At 37.7% G+C, this 24,618-nt stretch overlaps 2 protein-coding genes across 4 annotated transcripts; one reads left to right on the top strand and one right to left on the bottom strand.

Annotated features, from left to right (window-relative positions):
- The first annotated feature begins 519 nt into the window (after nucleotides 1-519).
- On the top strand, nucleotides 520-18,252 carry dennd6b (DENN/MADD domain containing 6B). 3 transcript variants are annotated; one of them, XM_079817421.1, is made up of 21 exons: nucleotides 520-753; nucleotides 954-992; nucleotides 1,143-1,185; nucleotides 1,286-1,398; nucleotides 1,781-1,861; nucleotides 2,018-2,123; nucleotides 7,058-7,137; nucleotides 7,253-7,315; nucleotides 7,400-7,455; nucleotides 7,559-7,681; nucleotides 8,360-8,455; nucleotides 10,825-10,919; nucleotides 11,021-11,086; nucleotides 11,187-11,251; nucleotides 11,349-11,438; nucleotides 11,525-11,578; nucleotides 11,679-11,782; nucleotides 11,967-12,069; nucleotides 13,165-13,201; nucleotides 13,299-13,373; nucleotides 16,485-18,252. In XM_079817421.1, the coding sequence occupies exons 1-20, from the start codon at nucleotides 601-603 to the stop codon at nucleotides 13,343-13,345; spliced, it is 1,614 nt and encodes a 537-aa protein (XP_079673547.1). In that variant the 5' UTR covers nucleotides 520-600; the 3' UTR covers nucleotides 13,346-13,373; nucleotides 16,485-18,252. The 3 variants fall into 3 exon arrangements, with proteins under 3 accessions (XP_079673547.1, XP_079673546.1, XP_079673548.1); XM_079817420.1 differs by lacking the exon at nucleotides 13,165-13,201 and having other exon boundaries at nucleotides 525-753; XM_079817422.1 differs by lacking the exons at nucleotides 13,165-13,201; nucleotides 13,299-13,373; nucleotides 16,485-18,252 and adding an exon at nucleotides 12,261-12,395 and having other exon boundaries at nucleotides 525-753; nucleotides 11,967-12,073.
- On the bottom strand, nucleotides 18,153-24,335 carry gcc1 (GRIP and coiled-coil domain containing 1). Its single transcript, XM_079817419.1, has 3 exons — nucleotides 24,286-24,335; nucleotides 22,520-23,665; nucleotides 18,153-20,455 (listed from the first exon to the last, which is right to left on the bottom strand). The coding sequence occupies exons 2-3, from the start codon at nucleotides 23,615-23,617 to the stop codon at nucleotides 19,142-19,144; spliced, it is 2,412 nt and encodes an 803-aa protein (XP_079673545.1). The 5' UTR covers nucleotides 23,618-23,665; nucleotides 24,286-24,335; the 3' UTR covers nucleotides 18,153-19,141.
- Nucleotides 24,336-24,618: the final 283 nt, after the last annotated feature.

The raw sequence follows: 24,618 nt of genomic DNA, 5'->3' as shown, positions 1-24,618 counted from the left end.
TTGTATGTTGAATTTGAAATAATAAAAACGCATGTGGGATAGTTCTGTCATCATTTAGTCACGCTCAAGTTGTTCCAAACCTGTATAACGTTAAATTTCTTTGTTCTGCTGAACACAAAGGTAGAATACTTAAATGTAATGGAATAATGGCTGCCGAGATCTGCTTGGTTGCAAAAATTCTTCCAAATATCTTCCTTTGTGTTCAGCAGAACACAGAAATGTATACAGGTTTGGAAAAACTTGAGCGTGACTAAATGATGACAGAATTGTTGGTGTGAACTATCCCTTTAAGTAGACAGATTTAAAAAGTGTCGGTTGAGGGAGAGATCAGCTGTGCGTGTAAACGGTAAACATACGAGAGGCATATCTTTTAGTGGATTTGCCATTTTAATTGCTGTTTTTTAATACATAATTTAAAGTATTTAAAAAATATATATATATTTTGCGGCCTCCTTTTTGAGAACCAGTAACGTTACCGGGCGTAACAAGACATTCCTCCCCGCGTGAGGGCGCCGTTCAGCCTCAGTGATGACTGAACGATGACCGAGGACGCTACCATCCACATAAGCAAGCGGAACTCAAATGGATCCTTAAGTCAAAATGGACCCGTTTGACAGCTCCGATTCCCTGGAAGGGCCATCAAAGGCTGCGGCGACAGGTACAGAGGTATCGGAGCCGTGGTCGCGCTTCTCTGCTTGGCTCGAGTGTGTGTGCGTCGTTACCTTCGACCTCGAGCTCGGACAAGCCATAGAGGTACACAAATGATGTGCATGCACCGCTAACATCTGTTTGTTTACTTATTATTGTTTATTAGGTACTCGCAAAACCACTTTACGCGACAAAATCTAATTGTGAAAGATGCTGACACGTCCTGATTGTAATATTACACCGTAAGCACAGCAACAGCAGTCAGCATCACTGTGTATCCGTAACATTTTTAATGTTGCCAACAGCTCGTTTACCCCTATGATGTCAAACTGACGGAAAAGGAGGTAACTTAAGGTCAATTTAATTCAAATAATGAATACATTTATTTTCCAGTTACAGTATTTTAAATGTATATAATGTGTTACAACAATTTTCAAAACACTAAGTTCATTCTAAAATGCCCCTACAATCATTAATTGCCTTCTTTCTTTTAGAAAACAAGCATTTGTTACTTATCCTTTCCTGACTCATACTCAGGTAATGTGCTGGCAAAGGCTGATGCTACTCTGTGCTATCATGATAAACAGCTGAAACATTAGCTTTACAGTTAAGTCACATGAGTTCATGTCTATCCCAGGATGCCTCGGGGACACTCAGTTCAGCTTCAGACTGCGGCAGTCGGTGGGCCGCAGTAGCTCTTGGTTTGGACAGGAGGATGCGTACAACAAGGATGCACCTGTGAGCCTGCAGGTTAGAAATATGCTTTATATATTAAGCAGCACAACAGTTTTCAACATTAATAATAATAATAATAATAATGTTTCTTTAGCACTAAATCAGAATATTAGAATGATTTCTGATGGATCGTGTGACACTGAGGACTGGAGTAATGGCTGCTGTAACTCGGCTTTGCCATCACTGTAATAAATTACATTTTGCAATACAGTTATTTTAAATTGTAATAATATTTAACAATATTACTCTATGTAAGACACATGAAAGCCACAACATTTTAATAATTCAAATGCTTTGAATTGAGACATTTCCCAGCACCACCACTGATTAACATCTGCTTTGAACCAATACATTCCAGAAATAAAGTGTGCATGTAAATTATTTTCCTGTCTTTCAGAAGGAGCATGCACATTTCCACGGGTATGTGTATTTCAGGCAAGTGAAAGATGCGTCTGTCAAAAGGGGCTACTTTCAGAAGGTGTGTAACTGAACTGAAAGATACACATGTTAGTTCTGGTTTTTCATAATGAGCTGTTGTGGTCTCTTTAGACTTTATGCTTTAATTGAATGTATACGATATGCAATGACTGTTATGTGAATGTTGTAAATAATTTCAGTTTTTCTATATCCCTAGTCTCTGGTGGTGGTGTCGAGACTGCCATTTGTGAACCTGTTCCATTCGCTGCTGCAGGTCATTGCTCCTGAATACTTTGAAAAGCTCGAACCTTGTCTGGAGACAGGTGAGGCCACCTTGATTTATCCATATATAGGTTTGGGGTCAGTAAGATTTTTTAAAAATGAAATTAATACTTTTATTCAGCAAGGACGTTAATCAAAAGGGACAGTAAAAATATAAGAATGTTACAAAACATATCCGTTTCAAATAAATGCTTTTCTTCTGAACGTTCTATTAAAGAAGTGTATCATGGTTTTTCACAAAAAGTATTAAAGGAACACGGCAACTTTTTGGGACTTTATCTTATTCCCTGTATCCCACAGAGTTAGATAAGTCCATACATACCATTCTCATCTCCGTGTGTGCCATAACTCTGTCTGACGCCCCCACCACTAGCCTAGCTTAGCACAAAGACTGGAGGTAAATGGCTCCAGCTAGCCTACTGCTCAATAAGTGACAAAATAACGCCAACATTTTCCTATTTACATGTTGTGATGTGTATAGTTACATTGTGTATTAAGACCGGCGGAAAGTTAAAAGTTGTGATTTTCTAGACCGATATGACTAGGAACTATACTATCATTCCTGTGTAATGATCTAGGAATTTTACTGCCGTACCATGGGTGCAGCGGCGCAATGAGATTATGCAGCACCTGAAAATAGGCTAACTTCCGTCAACATAACCAACGTGTAACAGACTTCATTGTGCTTTATCTTATAATTAGTTTTTTGTGTACATTTGACATTTCTGTGTGTTTAAATAGGTTTAAGGTCTGCATTATCTGTCTTATGCCTAGTTCAGACTGCCCGATTTTAGCCCCGATTTTGACCCGCCGACAGGTTTTGTGAAATCGCAGACAAATGCCCGAAATCATAGGCAAATCGGTGCTCGTGCACGCGAGTGACAATCACGCAGTGTGAATGATCAAAGACGCGATCAGAGAGAATCGCAGATGAGTAGCCGACGCCCGCGAGATATTTGGCATGCCAAATATCTGTACCTGTCTGTGTTTCAAACACCTGCTGTGTGAAATGTGTTCTGACTGAAAAATACATCGGCGATGACCAACAGCCAATGAGAGAGCAAGATACAGGACAGCGGGAGGTTCAGGTGGGAGTTATAGACCATAATATTAGTATTTTAATAGATATATGTACAGTTATATCAAACAGAAACAAAGCACAAACATTTGCTTGATCAGCCGCAACAGTAGCACATTGCAATATTATTTATTTACCTCAAACTCTCTTTGCAGAACACAATCTTTGCTCCCTGTGTCCCCAACCATTTCCTCTACCATAATCTTTTTTATTTTTCTCCCTTTTGCTGCAAATCAGAGCACAGACTGCAAGTTTCTGCACTGCAGTCTATATTTTAATAACAATTCCAGTCTAGCGCGAGAACTCCAGTCTGACACACGTGTGATCTCGCGTTGTTTCCTTCTCTCTTCTCGCGTGTGCTTTGTTGTGAAACGTAATTTGCGGACAGGACAGAGATGTGGGCGATTATTCCTCTTGTACAGTCATGCAGTGTGAAACCCCCTGTCGCCAATCCATCGTGCGGTGTGAACACAGCAGTGACTGAATGCTGGCCCAGATAGTCATGCAGTGTGAAAAGAGCAGTGATCCAACCAGTTTGAAAATCGTGCAGTCTGAACATTAGGGCGTTTTCACACCTAAATGTCCGCACCATGGTCCGAACCGAAGTTCATGTTTTGATACATTTTATACATTTGGTCAGTTTTGGTTTGGTTTCACATTGCAATTATGTGAGCGGACTAAAGAACTTTACATAATGCACTTGCGTCCACTCGTCATCATCTATGTGGGCTGCATCTGGACATTGATTGATTTGTAAACGGACGTGCGTCTGACGCATATTGTTGCCACTATTGAACAGTGCGCATTGCTTGACTATTTTCATTTCGTTACGTTTAAAAGTGGACATTTCAAGCTTTATATACACATATTTCTCATGTTTGTGAGACAAGTAGCTGCTGAGCTGCTGTGCTGAGTTTATTTGAGACACGCTCTAGTTCATGTACAAAGCATGTGATCGCTCCCGCGATTATTGTCTGCTATAGACTGTTTGCTTCTTATTTATTAAATCCAGGCAATTATCTGATTAAACGTTGATTAAAATTAAGATACAATTTAAACAAAACGAAATTCACATTAAAGAAAGGCTTTCTAAGCAAAATCATACAAAAGTTCTTTCAAAATAATTTCTGACCTTCTGTCTTCTGACATATTGCGCATTTTTTAACTTTTCTTAATCAAGGTAGCCTAGATTAAATTTAAAAATAACATTATAATATTTAAACATAAACAGGACCTTCCTGTAAATGGTCTGAAAGTACGAACCATACAGAAAATGCTTTCACACTAGAAACGAACCGAACCTTTGTTCAGTTTGATCTGGACCGAGACTACCTCTTTTCGTCGGACCAAATTTCGTCTGTTTGGTCCGGACTGTGGTCCAGGGGAGGTTTCACATCTGTAATTTTGATTCGGACCAAACTGAAAAGTCCGAAAATCCGGACCAAACAAGGTAGGTGTGAAAGCGCCCTTAATAAGTAGGGACTTTTATTTTGACGGATGTTGTAGTCTACGGAAAGATAGTGAGAGCTTGCAGTTCATCGGAGTGGTTAGGCAGATTTAAAGTTTGCAGTTTGTTAAGCACCCCCCGAAAAGGCATAAGGTGTGTATGTTCTTGTTTATCAGATCTGTCATCTGTAATGAGTATTTTTGTGTATGTTAATGATAATGCTATGAAGAGAGAGAGTTTGTGAACGAGGTGTTAATGCGCACTTCTTTCCATTATTTGTTCAGCTCTTACGGTGATTTTTTTTGGAGATCAAACGGTTTCAATAAACTCCATGAAACATCAGTAAAGTCTGGCCATCATTCGGACAGGGTCCGCTACACAACGTGACAATCTGCTTGCACAGAGAGCACTGGGGACTATTATCAGGTGCTGCATAATATCATTGCGCCGCTGCACTCATGGTACGGCTCAAAGTTCCTTGATCATTACACAGGAATAAGAGAATAGTTCCTAGCCATATCAGTCTAGAAAATCACAACTTTTCATTTTCCGTCGGTCTTAGTACACAATGTAACTATACACATCACAACATGTAAATAGGAAAATGTTGCCGTTATTTTGTCACTTAAGGAGCAGTAGGCTAGCTGGAGCCATTTACCTCCAGTCTTTGTGCTAAGGTAGGCTAGCAGGGAGTATGTCAGACAAAGTTATGGCACGCACGGAGATGAGAATGGTAGGTATGGACTTATCTAACTCTGGGGGATACGATGAATAAGCTAAAGTCCCAAAAAGTTGCCGTGTTCCTTTAAGCAACACAACTGTTTTCAACATTGATAATAAAAAGAAATGTTCCTTGAGCACCAAAATCAGCATACTAGAATGATTTCTGAAGGATCATGTGACTCTGAAGACTGGAGTAATGATGCTGAAAATTCAGCTTTCCCATCACAGGAATAAATTACATTTTGCAATATATATAGAGGGTATGCGTTGATGTCACTTTCCTGACGGAACACACCCCCTTAGCCGGACTGAGTGGCAAAACATCCTGCCACATGACTGGCTCTAATAGGGGAAACTGCAAGAACGGAAAAAAATGGAAGTAAAACAAACTACCAGCTTCTTAAATTAAAGGCAGTTGGACTTAACAGTGTTCCTCACAACAAAGAACCAGTGGCCCATGGACATCAGGCTTTCATACATAAAGGAAATCCTGTGAATGCATTATCTGCTAGACAACACTATAAATACAATATAGGTACAGTCACAACAAAATTTATTCAGACACCTTCAACATTTTCTCACATTGTCACATTCACTTTAGTTTAGAAAATGGTAATAAAATATGACAGACTCAAGAGTTAATGTCAGATAACTTTGATAGAAAGGTATGCAATGGATTACAATCAACCAATCAGCGGTCAGCTGTTAAATTAAAAGTACACAATTTGATCATAAATGGTCGAATTAGCAATTAAAGAAAAAACACTTCAGCAAAACATGGTCAGGTCAAAGTCTCTGAATAATTTTGGTCCTAAATTTTTTTACAATTTTACTGCTTTTCCACTATATGTCACAGTTTACTTTATTTAGCTATTCTCACACATAAATGAACTATAGTGTCCTACACCCACTAGTAAAAACAAGTATATCTGGTGTCTGAATTTTTGGTTTTATTGTAGATCTAAATCTGTATAATCACTTATATCATAATCTATCTATCAATCGTATGGAATACTGGGTTTGTCTAACATTATCCAAACATTGTAGAACACAAACCTCATAATGTTTTTTTTTTTTTTTTAAATAAATAAATACTCACATAAACTTTACAGTTAAGCAGAATATAAGATGGTTTATATTTAATTGATGAGTTGTCAATACAATATATGACCTAGGGTATGGTTTTTACCTCAATATTCAACATATCTGAAACAAAATGGCAACTGAAAATCCACGTTTCACTGCCTGGATTGCAGTTCTATTTGCTTATCTTTTCTGTAGCTTTCGGCAGCCTGTAGGAATATAGCTCAGATTTTTTGTTGAATCTGTTTGTAAAGTCAATTGCACAAGTCTTTCCCATTTTAGATGTGTTTTGTGTGGTTTTTCACTGCATTCAAGCTGAACACCAATGCTGCCAATGCCACTCAGTGGGTGTATCTACTGTCATGTCATGGTCATACACTCTATTAAAATAGAAAGCAGTTATTTTAAATTATTTTATTTCACCATATTACTGTTTTTCCTGTGTTTTGATCTAGTAAAAGTGTAAGAGACTTTTTTTAAAACATAAAAATAAAATCTTACTGACCTCAGACTTTTGAATGGAGGTGTATATAACGTAAAGATTGAAGGCACATGAAAACCACTCACAGATACAAAAATACTCATACATTGTCTAGAATATGAAACAGATCTGAAATCCTATCATATTGGTTAATGTCTTTTAGTCTGTAATGAGATTGACCAATGGCCAGCACCAGTACCAGGGCAGACCCTCAACTTACCTGTGATGGGTGTGGTGATGCAGGTGAGAATATTATGGAATGGAAAAAAAATGTTAGTTGGTGTTTTGATGTCTTGTATAAATGATTTAGATAACAAACTCTCCTCCATTCAACTTCTCAAATGCTGTGAATTTGCAGGTCAGAATTCCCTCAAAAGTTGAAACGTCAGAAGGAAGCCCTGTAAAACAGCCACAAACTGAGGTGCCTAACTCATTTCACTATGGCAATCATTCACATATGCTTTTATTTTTTACATACGGTTGATATGTGGTTGCATTTTTGCAGAATCTGCTCCCTGCCCCCACAGTTCTTCCATCAGTTCAAGAGCTGGATCTTTTTAAGTGAGTATTACGCTGCTTGTACATGTGTTCTGTAATTGCTAAACCATCTGTTGATTTTACAGCCATCACTAATAGCTGCCCTAATTGACCTTCATCTAATCAGATGTTTCCAGTCAGTCCTGATTCACGTGCAGATGCTCTGGGAGCTTATGTTGCTAGGAGAGCCCATGGTTGTTATGGCACCCTCTCCAACCGTCTCCTCGGAGACTGTGCTGGCCCTGGTCAGGTATGGACATTGCGTTCTCAAAGCTCTCCTTCCAGAGGAGCATACACAAGTTATTTTCAGGAACTAATAGTGACAATAGGTCTGTTTTCTAGTAGAGTTTATGCAGAATTTTATCCATAATCCACAAAATCCAAGAAGATTCTGTCTGGCGCTTCATATATAGAACCTTTTAGGGGGCCCAATCATTTTATGGATGTAGTTTTAATTAATTAATTTAGTTTTAATTCATTTTTTTTTATTTCAAATACATTATATGAATTAAACAGCTCGTAAATATACATTATCACTAGAACAAATTATAAAGTATTATGCAATCATTTAAGACATTTCTCCTTATATAGAACCTTTTTGGCATAAAGAGTTCTTTAAAATGGAGACAAGAATCCTAGCGTTCTATATAGAACTCCACTGAACATTTATTTTAAGATTACATTACAGCAACAACTCCAAGCCACACTATTTCATAATTTTTGGATGTTTATTTAACATTGCTGTTTTTTTTATTGTAAAACTATGAGCTTTTTAAATGCATATTTTCTTCTCAATGTTAATTAAATAAAACTATATAAAAGAATATATAAAAGTTTGTTACATTTTTTTAATCACTTTTCAACAATAAAAAATTGTTAGGCCAAAAGGTAGTTTTTTTAATATATATTTTATGCTTTTTCTTTTTAGCTCCATCACCCCACTGCGCTACTGTGGTGATTACCGGCCGTACTTCACCATTCATGACAGTGAATTTAAGGAGTACACCACCAGGACTCAGGCTCCGTAAGCAAAAACACACACTCCACGTTAAAGTCTGTCTTCACCCAGAAATGAAAATTCTGTAATTGTTTACTCTAGAGCTGCATGATTAATCGTTAAAAGATCTTAATCATGATTCAGACACCTACGCAATCTTATTCCTGAACGACAACGATTTGTCTATGTCTAAACCTTTGACAAGTGCGATTACAGCGAACATTCAAATCTGAGTTCACTTCACACAGTTGCTGATCCAGAGAGAGCTGTTGTCATGATGAGATCAGCTTCACAGTCTTTTCAGCCTCATTATTTCTGTTACAATAATTCAAATTATCACAGAAGAATTGCGATTAAACGTTTATATTTTGGAAAGAAAGACTAATGTCTACGGTTGCGATCAAATTAGAGTAAATCACATTTTGAAAGAAACTTGACACCTCAAATAAAGATTGGATCAGTTACATTGTTACATCAGTTGGTGGCGACAAGTAACCGTTAAAAAAAATTATTCGTCATTGAATTATTCATTCAGCAGTTTCATTGTTAACAGTTTAAAAGCAGATTCATCCAGTAATGAAACAAGTGAAGTCTTTATGAGCGAGTCATTGAATCATTCATTCAAACCAAATTAATTCAAGTTAAATAGACTGCTGCAATTAACATTTTGTCAGAACCTCTAGTAAATTACACTAGGGATGCACCGGTTGACCGGCCAAAAACCGGAACCGGCCGGTTTTTGCTTCTAGCGCGCGATCGGCAACCGGACGATTTTCTTTGTATTTTTCTGCCGATTTATCCGGAAGTGCGCGCGCGTGCACATACGCCTATATTGCAATCATTCGCGAACATGTCACTTGTGTGTTACAAACGGAAACTGGAGAACTGAGGGAAGAGACGAGATACGCTGAAGGGAATGAAGAGCCGCTTTCCTGCGCGAACTGAAGTTGCGCGAGCTTACCTCTCTCCGCCTTGCACATACGCAGATAGTGAGCGTTTGTTCAGCTCAGCTTCTCATGAGAACGAAACAGACTAACGTGACAAAGCCGATATACTTCTTTTTGTAGCCTAAAGAAGAACATGCATGCACTTTTGAAATTCAGTTCTGTAGCCTATAGAATGATAATTTTTATTTGGTAACACTTTAGAATAATGGTCATTAGTTAATATTAGTTAACTACATTAGTTAACATTAACTAATAATGAACTACACTTATAAAGCGTTTATTAATCTTTGTTAATGTTAATTTCAACATTTACTAATGCATTATTAAAATCTTGTTAACATTAGTTAATGCACTGTGATGTTTATATTAACTAACGTTAACAAAGATTAACAAATACAGTAACAAATGTACTGCTCATGATTAGTTCATGTTAGTTAATACATTAACTAATGTTAGCTAATGACCATTATTCTAAAGTGTTACCTTTTATTTTACCTTAAAATTACATTGACTTAATTTGATTTAAAAAGCACGTGCTGTAGCATCTTAGTTTTTTTTCGTTGCACTAAACATTATTTGATTTAACATTTTGGAACCATTATATACTTTGGTTTTATTTAATTTCACTGGTAAAGATTTTTTTTCTTTACACTGAATTTAAAAACAAATGCTGATTTAAGTAACATCTTTGTTTGGATTGCAGAATATGCAGTTGTTGCCTTTAATTTCACCTTTCAGCCTTTAAATTTCCAATTAAATTTCCTGTTAATTTCAGATTGCGGACTTGTTTTCATTAGCCAAAAGCCAATTTAGCCTGTTAAATACCAAATAAACATCTTGTTCATGTATACTTTCATTCTTTTATTGTGTACATTTTTTTTTTTAAATCGGAAATCGGTATCGGAATCGGCCAGTTTTCTTGAAAAAAATCTGTATCAGAATCGGCCATGTAAAATCATGATCGGTGCATCACTAAATTACACGATATTTTGTTTAGTGGTCTGTTGAGAATCGAGAAATGTGATTCTCAATTTATCCAGAATCGTGCAGCTCTAGTTTATTCCCCATCATGTTGTTCCAAACTCCTGATTTTCTTTCACAAAAAAAAATGCTATTTCTGAAGAATGATCCGAGACTTTCTTTTCCATATAATGATAGTGAATGGGGACTGGAACTGTCAAGTTGCAAAATGACAAAAAGCACCGTCAAAGCTGTCCTGACATGTAATATAGCACACAAATTGTATGGACCACATTTATGATGCTTTTTTTTAATGGTATTTTTTGTCATTTTAGTAGTTGACAAGGCCAACAAAAAAAAAACATGAGGCAGGATATTCTGCAAAGATTTTCATTTTTGGATGAAACCTTGACTAGATGTGAGCTACCCATGTAAAAAACATAATTTTCAGGTCAGGAAGTAATTCTTCAGTCTATTTTCTGCTTTCAGGCCCAATGTGATACTGGGTGTCACAAACCCTTTCTTCATAAAGACCTTTCAGTGCTGGCCACACATTATTCGCCTTGGAGACCTTAAGATGTCTGGTAAATAATGCTCAATTTTAGGCTCCTTTAAGAGCCCTTTTGATTGCGTATGATTTCGGCATATTGCACATGAGAGAGGTTTGAAAATAGTTTTTCTGCAGGTGATTTACCAAAGCAAGTGAAAATCAAGAAACTAGCAAAGTTAAAAACACTGGATTCTAAAACAGGTACACATCTTATGTGCTGAATAACACTTTGGTAAATGTGTGTGTGTGTGTATTTATTTATTTATTTTTAAATAAATATATTTTTTATCTTGCCATAAAGGTATTTACACAGCATACAAAGCCTTCTTACACAAAGACAAAGCTCTCATCAAACGACTCTTGAAGGTAAGCTACTGATGTGAGTTCATGAAAAATGTAATATTTAAGTTTAAAGCTTCAATGTATGTATACGACTCGCTTTGGTTTTTAATCGTTCTTTCAGGGTATCCAGAAAAAAAAGCCGTCAGAGGTGCAGAGTGCCATTTTGAGGCGGTATCTGTTGGAGCAGACGCAGAGTTTCATTCTTCCGCTGGTGAAGTTCTTTTGCACCTTTGTTCAGAGTTTTTATTTCACTTTTTTCAGTTTTCACTTGAGTTTCACACCCATTTTTATCTTTAGGAAAGGTATTTGGAAAGCCTCATGCCACCGCAGAGGTCTATGTCTCCATGGAAGGTTGGTTCAAGATGATGTAGATCAGATTTAAAAGACAGTATACAAGGCATTTAAATTGATTATGTTGGACCTCAACAGTTATGTTGTGTTTATGTCTCAGACACCTCCTCAGATCCGGGCCTTCAGTCAGGACGAATTCATGAAGACCCTGGAGCAAGCAGGGTCACAACTAACACTGAAAGGAGATTGGACGGGCCTGTACAGGTAACACACCAGGGTTGCGTTTCCAAAAGCATCGTAAACCCATTGGCACCAGTAATCTGAACGTTCTACTTACGGCTTACAATCATTTCGAGAAACGCATGCAGCCCAGGACATTTGGGTACTAATGACTGAAACTTTCTGTTAATTATGCATATCATTTAATAACTGTTTGTTTGTCTTTCAGGCGTTTCTTCCGTTCGCCAAATTTTGATGGCTGGTATCGGCTCAGGCACAGAGAGATGACTCAAAAAGTGGAATGTCTTCATTTAGAGGCCATCTGTGCGGCTGTGAGTATGATATTTGATTTGGATTCGGTCTCTTCTCATACCATTATACTTCGTAAATCTTTATTATTATCACTTCAGAGTGTGTGTGCAAATAAAGAATGTTTTAAAGGACTTGCTCACCCAAAAATGATAATCCAACCATCAAGTTGTTCCAAACTCGTTTGAACTTTTCTTCTGTTTAACACAAAAAGAGAAATTCTGAGGAATTGAACTGGTCGCTCTGTTCCATGCAATTACACTGAATGTAAACTGAGACTTTGAAGCTTAAAAAATGATACAAAAGCACAATAAAATTAATCATAAGAGTATAGTAACAGTAGTCTATTTAACTAACACTGCCATTCAATGGTTTGTGGCAGTTTAAAAAGAAAATAAATGAATGCTTGAATTCAGCAAGGATGCATTAAATTGATCAAAAGGGACAATGATGATGACATTTATAATGTTACGATTTCTATTTCAAATAAATGCTGTTCTTTTGATATTTCTATTCATCAAAGAATCACAACTGTTTTCAACATTGATAATAAGAAATTGAGCATCTAATCAGCATATTAGAATGATTTCTGAAGGATCATGTGACACTGAAGACTTTGCCATCACAGGAATAAATTACATTATAAAATATATTAAAATAGAAAACGCTTACTTTATATAATAATAATAATATATCATTATATTTTATAATGATATAAAATACATAATAATATATCATAATAATTAATATTTATGTTTTACTATATTTTTGTTTTAAATAAATAAATGCAGGGAACTTCTTTCAAATGCATTAAAAAACAAACTTTTGAACAGTAGTGTATGTGCTTGTCTTTTTGAATCTATATGATCACATTAAGTGAGGGACAGGCTGAAATTTGAGCTGGTATTAACAAAATCTTCTCAACCAGATTCGTGAACGAGAATCATTCCATCAGGTTTTAAAATGGATCAACCGATTATTAAAAAGAATTCAAAGAAACCATTGAGAGCAAGATGTCAACATTTTCAGTGAATAGCGACCTAAATTTCAGTCTTTTGAGTTGCATGGAAAAGCGCGACCAGCACAATTCTTCAAAATCCTTCTTTTGTGTTCCACAGAAGAAAGAAAATGCTACAAGTTCAGAACAACATGAGGGTGAGTAAAGAATAACGCTCATTTTCATTAATAAATTACTCCTTTAATGGGTCTACATTTAATTTGTTTGACTCTGGCTTTGTTTTCATTAATCCAGGATCTGCTGACGTGGACAAAAGACAAATCGGAGGTAGAGATTGTTGACCTCATCCTGAAGTTGCGGGAGAAACTGGTAAGTGAAACTTAAACAACCGCCGCCGCCGCGTTCACACTTGTAGTTCGATTCGTTTGGTTTGTTTGGTCCAGACCAAAAAACAAAAACAAAACATATAGTCCTGGGGTCCGTTCTTCGTACCTCGCTTAATACATCTAAGATGATTTGACAGATCCCAGATCTTTTAATCGTGATAACTGATGTCTGGCTAATTTGGTTCTTCAAACGAATTTGCGGATTGGATTAAAATATCTGGATTAAATGATCTAAGATTACTGAGCGTTCTTTTTTTCCCTGAAGAGGGCAGATGCATCGATACTCGAAACCACGATCAGCAATGCAGCGATTGGCTGGCGTCAAGACAGCAACGTAATGACATCATATAATTAAAAAGCCACCTGGCAAAAAACTTGACAAATTACACAAAAAAAAAACAAGAATTTCTGGACCTTTATAAGGAAACAGCCAAACGACCAAACCAACATAAAAGTTATAATAGATAAATGATAAATGTTTTTTTTTTTTTTTTTTTTTTAAACATGATTACCAATTATTTATATTCACGATTTTATACATTATTTGTACACCCTTTACATTTTTATTTCAATGTTGTAATTAAATTTTTTATTTAATTTGAAGCAGATTTGTAACGTGACAGTTTCTTATGGGTCAAGGTAAAATGATCCTCTCTTGGGCTGCATCAAGCCACTCCCATAATATCCGGGATCACTTAATGCACGGCTCAGATTAACTGTACAACATGTGTGTAAACCAATAAAAACAAAGTGATATAAAATAATTATTCCATCACAAATAAATCGCTCAATCAAGTGGCTGTGTCTATAGTATTATACACAACATTATACATTCTCATACAATATAACATTTTTATATTATTATTTAAAATTATTATTATTGCCCCTGGTTCAGTAATGCACTCTTGTAATAAAATAGCAGTGGCTGGGACAGATTTTAAGTATCACCTCAAGATGCAATCTAATCCTGTTTACATGAAATAAGCCTGCTCCCGAGCAGGTTTAAGCTTACGGACCTGTTACTATGACAACAAGTCCAGGATGAGCTTCGAAGAACCAAACAATCCAAGATCATGCCAAATCGTCAACAATCAAATCCAGCTAACTGAGTTAGCGAGGTACGAAGAACGGGCCCCTGGTCCGCTTGGCATTCACACTGGCATTTTTAACAGCGAACCTAAAGTTACCAAACCAAAGGCATAGGGATACGGTCACAACCTGATTGGTCGGCTTTTATGACATATATTTCATGACAGAGCTTTCTTACTGAACTTCAAAACAATGCTGTGTGCTGGATTAAATGCAATCATTTTATGCGTGTACATATGGTTTTATTTTTATCAGCTGAGAACTCACGAAGAGCTCATAAATTGTTCAAAACAGCAATATTGATGAGGCACTTTACCTCCTCGTTGCTCCACGTTTGCCCTCTACTCATTTTGGATACACCGATTTTTCCACTTCGTCAAATCAGCTGACTTGTAGCGTCGCATCTTGTGACATCACTTCCTGTTTTTGGCTTGTTTACATGTCTTTGGTCCGTGTTGCGTTCATATATCAATCGAACCGTACCAGAGTTGGCCTGGAAGCGGACCGAGGCCGCTAAAAAGATGGGTCTCGGTCCGCTTCCAGGCCAACTCTGGTACGGTTCGATTGTTTGGTGCGCACCAGGGTTCGGATGGCAGCGTTCACATATGTTCAAATGAACCACACTAACCGAGCAATCGCACCAGGGTTCGTTTTAATCGAACCAAACATGACAAGTGTGAATGCACCCTTAAGGCCTGTTCACACCGGGATGATTTTTGCACGTGTTTAACGCCGACGTTTAACGCCTCGGGACTAAACAAAGGGCGCCAATGTGAGTGTGCACACCAATGTGCAAAATGGCAGGCGTAAAAGCGTAATTTTTTTTTTAAACGCCTCGGGTAAAATATTTTTTTTGACGCGTTAAAAACTGGCCGACCAATGAGATTGTTTATGTGCCTGGAGCTGCTGAAGTGACATTAAAACACGGCTGGGTGGTGCTCAAGCACAAAACGCTCTTGCCGAGCACACATTGATACGACGAAGAAGTAGTAAGTAGACAAAGAAGAAGATGAGCTGCTAATGCTGCTTGCCAGTTAGTAAAAAGTGTGTGAATGGTTTTGGCCATAGACATAATATATCTATGGTTTTCGCAAGCACGTAAAAACTGTCTCTCTTCTTCTTCTGTGTGACAAGTGAGTGTCAGAAGCGTAAAGTGCCGCAGCACCACCTTGTGTACCGGGAGCGCATCTACTGAATTTGCGCGTTCACTCGGCGCATCGCCAGTGAAAATCGCTTGGGGGGTGAACACTCAAGATGCGCCGAAAAACGCTGGCGATAACCATGCGCGATATTCGTCCCGGTGTGTACAGGCCTTTAATGTGATGGGGCTAAAAGGATTTTTTGGGCGCCATGGTGTTTAAATAGCAAATGCACTCACGCCAATCTGTTCACCCATGGGCATGCTGGTCTGAAAACAAGGTGTGTTCAGGCACATTGTTGCCGCATTGCTATTTTAAGGCAACTGAAAACGACTGCACCATTGACCAACAAAAACCTGGTCTAAAGTCAATAGCGCAGTATTTTTTGTTTTAATTTTGTTTTGTTTTAATTTATTTAAAGGGTGCGTTAGTAATACGCGTCTATAGGCGTGTCCACAGCGCGCATACACTCTATTTATTACACACACAGGGACACGCAGCAGCACAGAAACATGCCAAATATAAAAAAAAAAACATTTATTCCACTCTGCAGAAGCGTTTAGACTTTCCAATTGCAAATTTCGGCATGTAAATAGCGAATCCACCATGGTGCCAGTGCAACTGGCTTTTAAAGGGAACGGGAGATGAGACTCTGATTGGTTTATTGCATGTTACGCCCAAAACACACCTATGACTCATTAAGAGACCAGGTACAACCCTTTTAGACCATTTTCCTTCATTAAACTAGTAACTAGCACCCTAAGTGCACTAGCGCCATGTGCTCCGATCGTTAAAATAGGGCCCTGTGTGTTTTACATTAAGACATTTGCATGAAGCATTTCTCTTCATTTATATGTCTTACACAGATGAGAGCTAGAAAACACCAGCTTCCAGTGAAAGAAGAACTTCTGGAGAGATTAGAGAAATCCATCCAGACCATCATCAGCTCCTTGCCAGAGGATCTACAGACAGTATTACACAGACAATGACAATCAGACCCATGTGAACATTAACCAGCAGATCCACTGACATACACAGACTGTCTGTCTGGAATATACCAGCCGTATATGAACCCATGACGCCTGCACAGGTGTCAACCAACCTTTCTTCTGGTAAACCCATACACTACCACTACGAGGCCTTTCATTTTGGATGTACAGTACTGAAGAGAAACAACAGATATTACTATAAAGGTTCTAGATTACACAAGAAGAACACAGAAAACATTGATTCTTAAAATTGTAATAATTTTAAGCCCTCAGCTAGGCTTCATATTTGAGATCTGCTAAATTGCAGACATCTGCTTAACCAAGTATTTAAAGCCTGCAGTCATTTAGAACTGCATGAACATTACATTTATTTTATAAATCAACATTTAGTCAAATTAGATGAATAAAAAGGATGAACAAATTGACTCTTAATTAGCATATTAAGCATTTATTTAGCATATGCAGTCAATGATGTTCATATGAATGACATGTTCATTTAAGATGCTTTTATGATTTATTATTTATTAAATATCAATGCTTTTATTCCAGTGATTAGTGTTAGTTATCACTTGGGGACATTGTGGAGCACTGTAGTAAACCTGACAGCGTCATTTGGCCATTTTTTTTATTATTTTTATATTAGAAGCTATTTGTCTAGGCGATTTTATTGGATCTCAACCAGGGCTGGATTAACAGACTCTGGATTAAGACTAATCTAAAACTAGACCGATTTCGATTGATAATCATTATTGAGAGTATAATATAGTCCAGGATTTATGAATGAGCAGTGAAACTTGGTCACATGAGCGAATTAGTTTGTGTTTCATAATACATTTTGTGATTTGGAGATGGTCAAGTCATTAAATACAATACTATCATCTATTAGATATTCTGTGTATATATATGTATTTTGTTTGCCAGTCACAAATGTTCCTTTTTTATACAACCTGAGCCTTGTTTGGTTGTTCTACAGCACTTTTTGTTCACAATTTTGAACCTCACTGCACTTTTAACCCATATTTTGACTTTTTTTTTATAAAGTTAGTTTGTGTAGGTGTATATTCTTTGATTGTGTTTTCTTTTTATTTATTCAAATGGATGCACATTTAATTTGAAAGTTTGCCACTTTTCCAAAATTATAAAATGTTTGTTTGAAAGAGCCATTTTTTAAAAATGTTTTTATGGTTGGGAATGTATTATTAAAGTCTATGTTTGAACTGACCAGCAGTAAGAGTTTGAATGTAAAGACAGGTGTTTGGTTATTTATATTTCAGTTGTATGCTTATTCATGTTTCTCAGTCCTAGAGTTGGAGGACCTCTAAACACTGCACATTTTAGGATGCTTTCCTAATGTAATGTATCTGATACAACTCATCTTCTCATTAGTAGTGCTCACAAACTGAATTGAGTTTATCAATGGGGACACTTACAAAATGAGCAGTTGGGAAAAGACTGGCTGAATTCGAATAGCATACAATTAGTATTTCTGTCATATTTTTAAATGGCAGAAATAGTAAGGTATTTCTTAAATGATGTCTTCACATTGATTACTTTATACTTTATTTTCTAATGATATTACAAGCTGAGGAAACATGATTGTGTTGTGTGACTGAAAATGTAACAATAAAAATGTTTTTAAAAATGTATCAAACGTATTTATACACTAATATAAAACATAAAATCCTGAAGAGATCAAAATAGTTTATTGTTTTGGTCAAAGATTGAAAATATACATTTATCTGACTGATAAAATGTATTTAGAAGACTGAAACTGTGAAGACCCTGAAAATGATCTGTAATATGTTTTCTCAAAAAAAGAAAAAAAAAAGAGCACAATATATATACAGCTTATATTAAGAGGTAATGGTGTATTAAGCAAATGTCCTAGACTATGGCAGAAAAAAATTGAACCAACCAAAACTGCTATATATTTGCAAACTCAAAGCAGCTGATAATTTTTTTTATTTATAAAGAAATATTCTCATTAGAACCCATGGAATTAGTTTTGTGTTAAATATATGCATGGAGTTCACCATGACGATATATGAAAAGTGCAAGGCATTACTTGCTAGTTTCCCTCTTAGAAGTCTTGGAGCTTACAATGTCATTGTAAAGTCCATTTGAGAGTGTCTTTGGCATAACCCATTCTTTAGATGTTAACCTTTCATCCAAATAGTGTTACATTAGGTCTCCAGTTATTATACAAAATCAATAACAATATTTTTCTGCACCCAACTCTGTTGATTATACAGATTGAAGACGGCGTAAATCCAATATTATGTTGCACAGGAGGGAAGTATTGGATGATGGACGATACATTATCCAATACTGGACTCCAACCATTTTCATAAAAGTGTTTAGTATCCTTTCATGCAATAGTTGGGGTATACATGTCATTATTGGAAACATATCATCGTTGTTGCTCCTGTTATTTGGTACCTTCTCACACTGCATACAAAAAAAGTGGTCAATAAAAATAAACAAATATCTCCACACAGTAGAACCATAGAGTTTCTCTTCTCAACTCGTTTTAATCATCTCATCCCTGTCATCCACCAACTGTGTGGCTGCTGCTTCAGCACGGCTTGTTTCTCTTGAGGACTAAAGTGCAAAATGGTCAAAATGGCCGTGAGAGTCTGCTGGCGCCCCCTGGTGTCATTAAGTGTGAGAAACCTATAAATGACGTTCTTGAGGTACTCGAGGTTGGCCCCATCTCTTCCCTGGTCCCGAATATGCTTGTCCAGCTGGCATCGTAGCTCAGCAATCTCTTCTTCATGCCGCTCCCCCTTTGCGATCAGCTTTCCTTGTAGCTGGTGCAAGTCTTCCTCTAGACGATGCTTTTGTTTGCGCAAGGCGGTCACTTCCACCTCTTTGCGTGCCAGCTGTTCGGCGTAGAGCAATAAAGTTGGCTCGTTGGGCCCAGCTAGTTTTAGAGCTTGAGCTATAATGTCACTTTCTTCTTGTTCTGGATCAGCTTCCTCTAGGTCACCCCCTTCCATCGCTGTACTGTTATTTGTAGCGTGCTTCTGATGGCTTCCAAAAGTGATCATCGCCGCAGCCCGAAGTCGCTCCAGCTCGAGGTCTTTTTCTGCAAGCAGGGCCATAGTGCGATCTCTCTGTTTGTGCAACTCTTCCTCAAGCCGCAAGAAATTGTCCCTGTGTTGAGCCTCCAACCTTTCGACTTCCTGTTTGTGCGCTTGCTGGAGCGCTACAAGCCCTTGTTGCCGCTCCTCCAGGTTCCGTTTGTGCTGCGCTTCCGCTTCATCTGAAAGAATGCGAAGGTTGATGTACTTCTCCTTCAGCTCGGCCAGCTGGTCACGTGCATCTTCTAACTCTTTGGACTGGCTGCCATCTTTTGTGTTCTTGTTTTTCAGAACACCCTGAGCCCTCATTTTGTAGCGCTCAAACTCCTCCTTTACCTGCCGGAGCTCTTGTTGGTAGTGGAGCACTGATGCCTTCTCTCCCTCTGAAACTTCCTGGTCCTTTTCTCCTTCTAACAGCCTTTCGATTTCCAGACTCTGGTCTTGAGATCTTTGCGCAGCCATTAGGAGTAACTTCTTTACCCTCTCAAGTTTGTCCTTTAACAGGTCCACGTTCAAGTTGGCGTCCTCGATGTTTAGATCGGAGGTCGTCGTCCTATTGACCGCTGCGATGGCAAGGGTTTTGTTCTCGGTGTCGAGTTGAAGGATGCGTTCTCGCAGCCTCTGAGCGTTCTGTTGGTCCTTCTGTCTGGCCTTCTCGCAGGCACCCAGCAGTTCAGAGAGCTCAGATACTCGCTCCTCAAGGCTGGCTACTCGTCCCTCCTCCATCTGTGCCTGTTCTCGGAGAAGCTCATCTGCCTGTGCCACCTACATTGACAGATATAAAAAGAAATAAGAATAAATGTTTAGCAATAGAACAATCTCCAATCCTGGTCCTGGAGGGCGACTATCCTGCCGAGTTTAGCTTCTATTTAAATTAAACACACCTGAACCACAGGCTGAATCCGTAATCGCCCCCTAAACCCTCAATCACTATTCCCTACTTTAGTCCACTAATACAGTTCACTTAAAGAGTGAATGAAAATGATTGGGCGAATTCAGACAGTCTTCAAGTGTACAACGGCTGTACACTCATTATTGTGGTGTATTGTGGGATAGAATGAGTGCACTCGTTAACATCCACTATGATTTTGGACACCACTACAAATGGCTGTCCCCTCAAATAATGCCCTATTTGAGGGTATAGGGGGCAATTTCGGATTCAGCCAAGGTCTTCAGGATTGCTAGACATTTCCAGGAAAGTGTGTTGGAGCAAAACTCTGCAGGACACAGTCCATCCACGAACAGGACTGTATGAAATAGTATGATTATATCAGACAGGCCAATTAATTCAGACTAAGTGAGCAGACACAATGAGATTATCTAGGAATGCAACAATTAACAGATAAATGGTCAATATCAAAATTCTAAGTAAATTGAGTAAATTGAAAATAAAACACTAAAATAAACCATTTTGTATAATTTTAAGTGAATTTATGCCTCATGTACAGAATAAAAAAAAACATTCATTTTGAGATTTAATAAAGATTACATTGAACGGTGTTATTAAATTATTAGTGTCTTTACATATTAATATGAATTGATACCGATATTACTGAAATGGAAATTCATCCTTTCTAATTTTAAAATGCATGACTTTGTTGAGAACAATTCATCCATGCATGTTTTTTACCTTGTAATTTTTAATCAAAATGTCCTAACTGAATCTTCTGGCCAGACGATAATTCTCCCATGACGTATGCTGATTTCACAAATAATTTTGTCAGTTTAAAACTCCACACCTTTCTTAGAATCAAATGCAAGCTTGAACTCAGATCTGCCTCCATTCAGTATACAAATGATGTGTAGTAGAACAGAGTCTAATTTTTCTTTCTTTCCAGATAATCCATTTCACTTGGATGTATGTCACAACATAAAATCTGTCACTACTTCCATTACACTACGATTTCAGTTCAAACCAAATCTAATATAGGCTGGTACGGATAGATCATGTATTATACATTTTCTGTTGGGAGTACATGTCTATTCAGTATTCCACAACTTGGCCTGTCCCCAAAAACAACAGTGTGAGATGGGATAAATAATATGCACACACTTAATACACTATTAAAGTCAGCATGAAACGGAAGTTGCGATAGTCTTATCTCCCCTATTGTGATGTATATCCAAGTGAAACGGCTTCTTAAAAATGAAAATAATCCATCAGCAATTGATTGGATGGTTGGTTGTTGTTTGCTATTGCTGTGATCTCATGTGAGTGACAGGTTGCCCTGCCCTCGGGCCAGTGAACGTCATCAGAGAAGAGAAGAGCTGTTGTTGCAAGAGGGAGGGGAAGTTACTTTGATTAAAGATTATGAAAGCTCATGAATTTAAATAAATAATGATGTGCACGATAAATTATTTATAATAAATACTGCAATATTCCATCATAAATATATTGAATAAGAATGGTCTTTTTTGATTTCATGGTGACTTTAAAAGTTGAATAACAAAACAGCCTGTTTAATTAAGTGGGGTGGAAAGTTACTGTAGTCTTAAAGGGATAGTTCACCCCCCAAAAAAGTTTATTTCTTCTGCTGAAGACAAAAGATATTTTGAAGAATGTTAGTAACCAGACAGTTGATGGTCCCCATTGACTTCCATAGGACGGGGGGAAAAATATGGCTACAGTCAACTGTCTGGTTACGAACATTCTTCAAAGTATCTTATTTTGTCTTCAGCAGCAGAAAGAAACTCACACAGGTTTGGAACAACTTGAAGGTGAGTAAATGATGCCAACATGTTCATTTTTGTGTGAACCATCCCTTTAATGATGACTAGAATGAATGCTAACCTAACAAAACTGTAAAATAGGGCCTTTTTAAAAAGTACCTTTCTGATTTCCTGCTGTAGTTGCTGATTGAAGTGAGCTTTGAGGTCTGCAATCTCTTGCTGGAGCTCCTCCACACGTGGGTCAGGTTTGCTCCGCTCCGCCGCTGCAGCCTTCAGGCTCTTCCTCAGCTCATCTCGTTCCTGAGTGATCTCTTTCAGCTGCGATTCGTAATCTATCCCTCGGTCTGCTGCCTGCACGGCTTCAGCCAACGCCTCCCGCGAGTCCTCCAGTTTGAGTTCGGCATCCTGTCTCAGTCCCCTCTCCTCCTGCAGGAGTTTCTGAAGCTCTCGGAACATGAGGGCATGATTGCCCTGCTCCTGCTCCCGTTCGTGTTGCTGGGTGATGACACGGGCTTTGCTCTCTGCCAGCTGCTCCTGCAGGTTTTGAAGCTCCATCTGGTGCTGCTTCTGATCTTCCTCCATCCTGGCTTGCAGCTCCTCTAGTTCCTGCTTCATCTTCCTCTTGTCCGCCTGGAACGACGCTTCCATTCTGGACTTTTCTTGAGTGACGGTTGATAAGGAGCTGGTCAGGGTGGACAGCTGCGTCTTTAGTTGGATGACACGGCGGTCTGTATCGGCTGCCGGTGGTGGCGGCTCCGTACATCCACTGCTGCTGGTGCTGATCCCACTTTCAGACCCACTTGCCTCCTCAGATTGCTGGGGTAAGGCATGTACAACTCCAGCAGTGGCTCCATCTACAGCACAGCTTTGGTCCTCCTCTATTTGGTCTCCTTTAGTGCTGTTGCTGGTCACGCTTGTAGCTGTCTCAGCAGAGGCTGCTGTATCCTGGCTGTCTTCACTGTGAAGCGAACATCGGTCATCCCCAAAGTCAGAGGGCAATGATCGTTCAGCATTTCCTGTAGCACCACCAAACGGCAGGTTATCCCCATGTTGGCTTAAATCAACCTCCTGAGAAATGCTCAGTACTTTCAGGCTGGATTCCAAGGCCTCCTTTTCCTTAAGTAAGCTTTGGTACGCCCTGACAACGTCTTTAAAACGCGTCTGATACTTCACAAGCTGTTTCTTCTGCAATTCGATGGTTTCCAGAAGGTCCTTCTTGCTTGGACCTCCGCCGAAGCTCATACCAAACTTGTCCATGCTGTATCCCTGTCAGGCTGGTTTCATACTCTCTGATATGATCTCCACCTGCAAAGTAAATTCAGATTGAAGACTTCTATATATAAAGAAGTGCAATGTGGAAAATCTGTGAGCAGCTATTCACAATATTTGGAATTTGCTTTAAAACTAAATATTCCTCTATATATATATATATATATATATATATATATATATATATATATATATATATATATATATATATATATATATATAAAAAGGAATATTTAGTTTGAGATATATATATATATATGAGATATATATATAATCCTTTTGTGAATAATGTTTGTTTCAAACTTTAGAATTATCCATGAAAAGCACTGGCTTTTGAAAGCATTCATAATTTGACTTTTAACGTTCTTGTTGTTGTTAGTCTTTGAGACTGCTTTTGTCCATTTTTTTATTTTATTTTATTTAATACTGACTATATTTTACCGCATTTTTTTAATTTTACATATACTTTACATTTGTTGTCTGTAGCTAATTAGTTAGCATGTTGTAAAGGTGTGAGAACAAATATATTACATCAAATCCCACATTATGAATAAACTTAAAAGCTTTGCGAATAAGGCGTTAACTGAATGTGCTCTTAGTTTCATGTACTGTTCATATAATTGTATTGTATTTCAAGGCAGATATATTGCATTTACCCGAGTACGTGTCCTGTTTACTTGCTGCAGTCGCTTCCGGGTGTGGAAGTGACGTTTGATGGCAAATTAAAAGCTTAAGAGTGCAAAATAAATATTCAAGTTTATTACAAACCAATGTTATATGCTAAAATTATTTGCTTTTTAAATGTCATCTGTAAAATATGAATCATGAATCGAGCAGGGAAAACAACATGCTAAACGATGAATTGGTGGTTTTGAGATTTAACTATTTCCTTTGATATTTTTTTTAAATGCCAATATATTTATGAATTTTTTTTTTGACAATATATTTATCTTTATATAAAGTCTCTCGTTTTTTAAAGCCTAATTCAG

The sequence above is a fragment of the Gobio gobio genome, assembly GCF_949357685.1.
Source record: "Gobio gobio genome assembly, chromosome: 5".
Classification (NCBI taxonomy): Eukaryota; Metazoa; Chordata; class Actinopteri; order Cypriniformes; family Gobionidae; genus Gobio; species Gobio gobio.
Note: the sequence above shows the minus strand (reverse complement) of the source record. Positions and strands in the feature narration are given on the sequence as shown.